This window comes from Silurus aristotelis (genome assembly GCF_946808225.1).
Source record: "Silurus aristotelis genome assembly, chromosome: 7".
Classification (NCBI taxonomy): Eukaryota; Metazoa; Chordata; class Actinopteri; order Siluriformes; family Siluridae; genus Silurus; species Silurus aristotelis.
The window spans coordinates 28,755,397-28,760,274 of record NC_139580.1 but is presented as its reverse complement, the minus strand read 5'-3'; the positions used below and the strand labels follow the sequence as shown (position 1 = coordinate 28,760,274).

The window sequence follows — 4,878 nt, the reverse complement described above, 5'->3', positions numbered from 1 at the left end:
AGGTGTGTAGTTGTGTGTACGTTCCAACCCTTCGACACTTTAAACGCTGACGGTCATCGTCTTTATTGAGTCAGTCTTTTCAGCATCATGACATCGTTTTACATTAGCTTGACCTTGTGAGACACACGAGCACACTATATACCATCTCACAAGGTCAAGCTTATGTCAGGAGACTTTTTCATATTTTTCTGTCATCAGTTGACAAACCTGTTCAGAAAGGGAGCTTTGAAACCAAACATAAAACGTTCTGGAAGCTCTACCAGAATTTCAGTGATGTTCACACACATTTATTTACAACTAAATTCATGGTATTGCATCAGTGCCAATACTCTGACAAACCTTTGATACAGACAAAGTGTGGATTGTAAAAATCATCGCAGGAAGAAAAACCATATGAGGAACCTGAAAGAGACGAATGAACATTCATCTGTAAGTGGCATTAAATAACGATGAGTCGACAATTTTCAAACTTGTTCTTTCGCTCTTTATTTCGACATTGATGAAGACACTCGCATGGAGTTGCTCTCCCATTCTCAGCAGTGGTTTGTATGACGGATCGTGCATAGATGTCCTCAGTTTGTTTGATAAATATAAAACCAACGTCACATACAGAAAAGCTCGTAATGAAATTCCGAATGAATGAATCATTTTTGTTCAAAATCATTTTTACGTTAAAATGATTGTTCTGGATCACTGTGTGTGATCAAACGTGTCAAAAAGGTTTCACATTTTGAAAAGGTTTTCTAGAAAAGTATCTAGAACACCATGTTTATTGCACAAAACACAAAGAGCACAGTTTTGACCCTAATTGCGCTCCACATCATACCGGACATCGAGTTCAAGTAATTGCGACAACGCTTAGCATTTTCATTTAAAAACATTGAAATATTAAATTACGTTCCTTTTTTCCCCCTTAAAGTTATTTTTAATCTTTTGCTAATCATGTCACTCACTTTACTTATCTACAACTGCTTGTTTTTTTTTGGTTTTTTACTTGCCAATACTGTATGTATTAGCATCTCCGTGTGATTAGCCGCTAATTTTAGACACTCTTAAGACAAGGCTGGAGTATTGTCAGTGCAAAGCTCCTGCTCAGATTGAAAGCTCCGAAACACAAATCGGTGTTTTCGGTATGATTACGCTGTGATTAGCATTGGTTGTGGATTTTATTTTATTTTCTATAGCAGGAGTCGAGATAGTCAGATGATACTAATTCTAATTTCTTGATTGCGCAGTGGAGTTGGGCCTCTTTTCAGGCATCAGGTTACGCATCTAAGACATATTGGGTCTTTGTTTTGGGGTTAATTTTATTTTCTGATGTTCGTTTATTCTCAAATTAATGTTAAAGATCCGAATATAGCATGATTTCAACCAGCTGGGGTTAAAAACAAGCCATTTATTTTGGGTGGTATTGTGAATTTTAAGAAAACTATTCCACCAATCAGAGAGCAGGAAGAGTTTGTAAGATCTTTCCACTAGATTATGGGGTTTAGGAGGTTAGGACTAGGACTTTTTTTCTTGCAGATTTTACGGCTGATGTTCATACAGATTCAGCTTTATTTTTAGCATCCCCATGTGATTAGCCATGCTACCTGCTCAGCTGCTTCTATTAAAGCTCTGAAGTGCAAATCAAACTGCTTCCTTATCATGTTACAGTTTCTTCACTAATATATGGGTCATTCAATTTATCTTCTTTAAACTTTAATCTCATATTATTCCCAGTGCATTGGAAAAACCAAGAGGAAGTGGGTTTTTTTCCACACTGGCAGATTTAATCTTGGTTTAAGGCTTTAGATCAGACACTCAGGCACAGTGGTGTGGGGCTTCTCAGTACCTCCAATTGAGAACATGTTTTAAATTAGAACAGCGAGAGAGAGAGAGAGAGAGAGAGAGAGAGAGAGAGAGAGAGAGAGAGAGAGAGAGAGAGAGAGAGAGAGAGAGACAATGATTGTCCTAGAAAAGCACCGATTCTCTTGTGCAAGGCGACAGTACATGCAGACGGCAGGTCATTTTCCGAAGTTACCCATGAAAAACCCCCTCGACATCGAGGTGCAAAAGAAATAAAAACCACAGAAGGCGATTCACGAGGGTGGATTTTTTAGACGGTCCACCTGCGTTCCACCTGCTTCAGGACGTACAGGATTCCGATGTTGTCGATGGTTATGAACGTTTTGAAGTCGGGCGAGACGCAGATGCGCTTCAGGTTGTTCCCGGTGGTGTAGAAGGTCTGCAGGGCTTCTCCTTTGTCCACACTCCACCACTGCTCAGAAGACACAAACAAAACGGCAATCACAAAAACTTTCCTTGAATTACGACTTTGGAGGACGGGACGCAATGCTGTGAGACACATTCTTATAACGGAAAACATTTCGACACATTATTGTCCATAATGGGACAGATACATGCGTCCTAGTGGCTGTAATAATGCGTTCACGTCGCAGGAAGACAAATCATTTCTCAACCTAATGACTGCTACACTGCTCCAAACACTCGTTTAAATCAGTTTATGTAAAATACACGCTAGGTGTGTTACACGATTTATGTGGGAAGTGGCTAAGGCACTGTTCGGAAGGTATCCCCACTCCTGGGGCCCTTGAGCAAGGCCCTTAACTCTCTGTGCTCCATCTTAACCACTGAGATATGTAAAGAAAAGATTTCACTGTGCTGTAAAGTACATGTGAAAAAACACACTTTATTTAATCAATTAAAGTTGAAATCAGATAAAATTTGTTTAGTCTCAAGCTTGCACTCTGAGTGCATATTTTTATTATTATTGACCTTAAAAACATACACAAAAATGTCAGGGGTTTAAAAAAACAAAAAAGAAACTAAAGTTAGCACAGTGTCACTGTGGCTACTCGCTTCGTACCGGATACATCAGATAAGTAGCTAGCAGCTAACGCTAGCGCTATGGATTTTTTAGTGTTTTATGTCCAGCTGCAAGAATTTCTCTTAAACGGAGAAAAAACTTTTGATGATGGAGTGATGAAATGAAGGATGGAAGGAATGAAGGTATGCTGAAATAAGTTGAAAAGTTAAGTAGATCATATATTTAAAAATGTAATATTAAACGTAAAACACACACACACACACACACACACACACACACACACTCACACCTGTATTACCCAAATAGGGTCTAACAAATGTAAACTCATTATTTATTTAATTATTTATTTAATTTAAACAATTTAATTTGTGCCAAATTAATTGATTATGCAATTTGATCAATATAATAATGTGTTTTGCATTAATTGTATTTATTCTATTTTGGTTTTATAAAATATTGTAAAATATTATTTTATATATCATTTAACCAAGCAGGCATTATAATAAAAAATGTTTTACAAAATAAACTCTTCAAATGTTAATGTTGACAAATGTTAATAAACTGTGTAAATAAAAAAATAAAAATAAAAAATTTTGCATAAAATTTATATTTGGGGTGTTAACAAATAGATAAAGATTCGATGTTTCGATAGGAGGAACCTGATTCGATTACCAATCTCACAGTCGAACCTTACAGAGGTCTTCTTAAACGATGATCATACCATTTTAATTCAATACATTTTTATTTGTATTGCGCTTTTAACAATGAACATTGTCTCAAAGCAGCTTTACACAGATAATGTGGTGATTAAAAGGGAATATGTTCTTTATAACATATACCATTTTGGTTATATGGGGGTGCTCAATGTCTGATTTCAAATAGAACCACCAGTTTAATGCTGAAAAAAAAAAAAAAAAAAAAAAAAAAAAAGAAGCTTTTAGGAGCAGCAGGGATTTAAATATTGATTGGTGTCTGGGAGATTTTGTAAAGGATGGGATTTGGATTGTTTTTCGGTGCATCGATGTTGCGCTCTCAAGAAATTTAGGCTTTTAAATTTAAATTGCCGAAACGTGAACGTCTGCTGTGTGGTGTTTCTGCAGGTGTTTATTTGTAATTTGTTGGGTTCAGCGATTCAGAATGATTTAATACATTTTCTACTATATCTTTGTGTGATGTTCTGTACATTGTGGTTATAAAATGTTATGAGGAATCGTTTTAAGGACTACCTGGTGTCATTGTTGTCCACCCCTCCCCCCCACCCCGCCTGACACAAACAAAAATCAAAAACTCCTTAGTGGACGATGCCCCTAGTGGCACATTCAAAATGTATTTTTATTTATCATTGCATGATACAGAGATGAATAATGGCAAAAGATGGACCATTAAAGTAGTGTTTGTGTGTGTGTGTGTGTGTGTGTGTGTGTGTGTGTTGAACCATGTGGTGAAACTTCTATAGTGAATATGGTGAAGATGAATTTGAGGAACTGGAGAAGAAAACGAGAAATTGAACACACGAGGAATCAACTCCAACAGCTTAGTTAGTAGAAATGACACATTTACTTTTTCTTTATCTTTCCAGTTGCTATTTATTAAAATCCCTTCTAATATAAAATGTAATCTTGGAATGGCACTAGCAAATAGCGTAGCAGCAGAATTGTAGCTATAAATAAGGAAGGAAAATGAGGCAAAATTGCGATCTGTTCGTTAGCACTGTATGTAAGAAATGTCTATTCCTTGGGGATGTTGGTCTCGGAGAAAGCAGGAGAAGGAGGGTGAGAGAGGAATGGTGTGATTTAGAAGGAAAAAAAGAACTTGTGAGCACTCCCATATGGCATGCATGTAATCATCTTGTGTATATTTGTGTCAGACTGCTGATTCCCTGTAGCCTGTAGCCCATTTTATACTGTGTGGTGCAGGGGTCCCCAAAACGTGCTAAAGGAAATATGTATATTTTCATTAATAAATATTATTTGAAATGTATTAATTATATAATGATCAGTATAATATACTGTAGGCACTTTAAAAACAAACAGCACATTTCGTCAGTG

At 36.6% G+C, this 4,878-nt stretch overlaps 1 protein-coding gene across 3 annotated transcripts in view; it reads right to left on the bottom strand.

Moving 5' to 3' along the window:
- Positions 1-461: 461 nt before the first annotated feature.
- Positions 462-4,878, bottom strand: part of apaf1 (apoptotic peptidase activating factor 1) — a 46,978-nt gene continuing 42,561 nt past the window's right edge. Inside the window, exons 27-28 of one of the 3 annotated variants that reach the window (XR_014534282.1) lie at positions 1,439-2,260; positions 462-1,209 (exon numbers count right to left, since the gene is read on the bottom strand). Coding sequence is in view for 1 of the 3 variants with exons in the window: in XM_083546179.1 (XP_083402305.1) it covers positions 2,099-2,260 (162 nt within the window). In the remaining 2 variants the exon portion in view is untranslated. Of the gene's footprint in view, positions 2,261-4,878 lie in introns of all 3 variants that reach the window. The other 2 variants (XR_014534283.1, XM_083546179.1) reach the window with 2 other exon arrangements.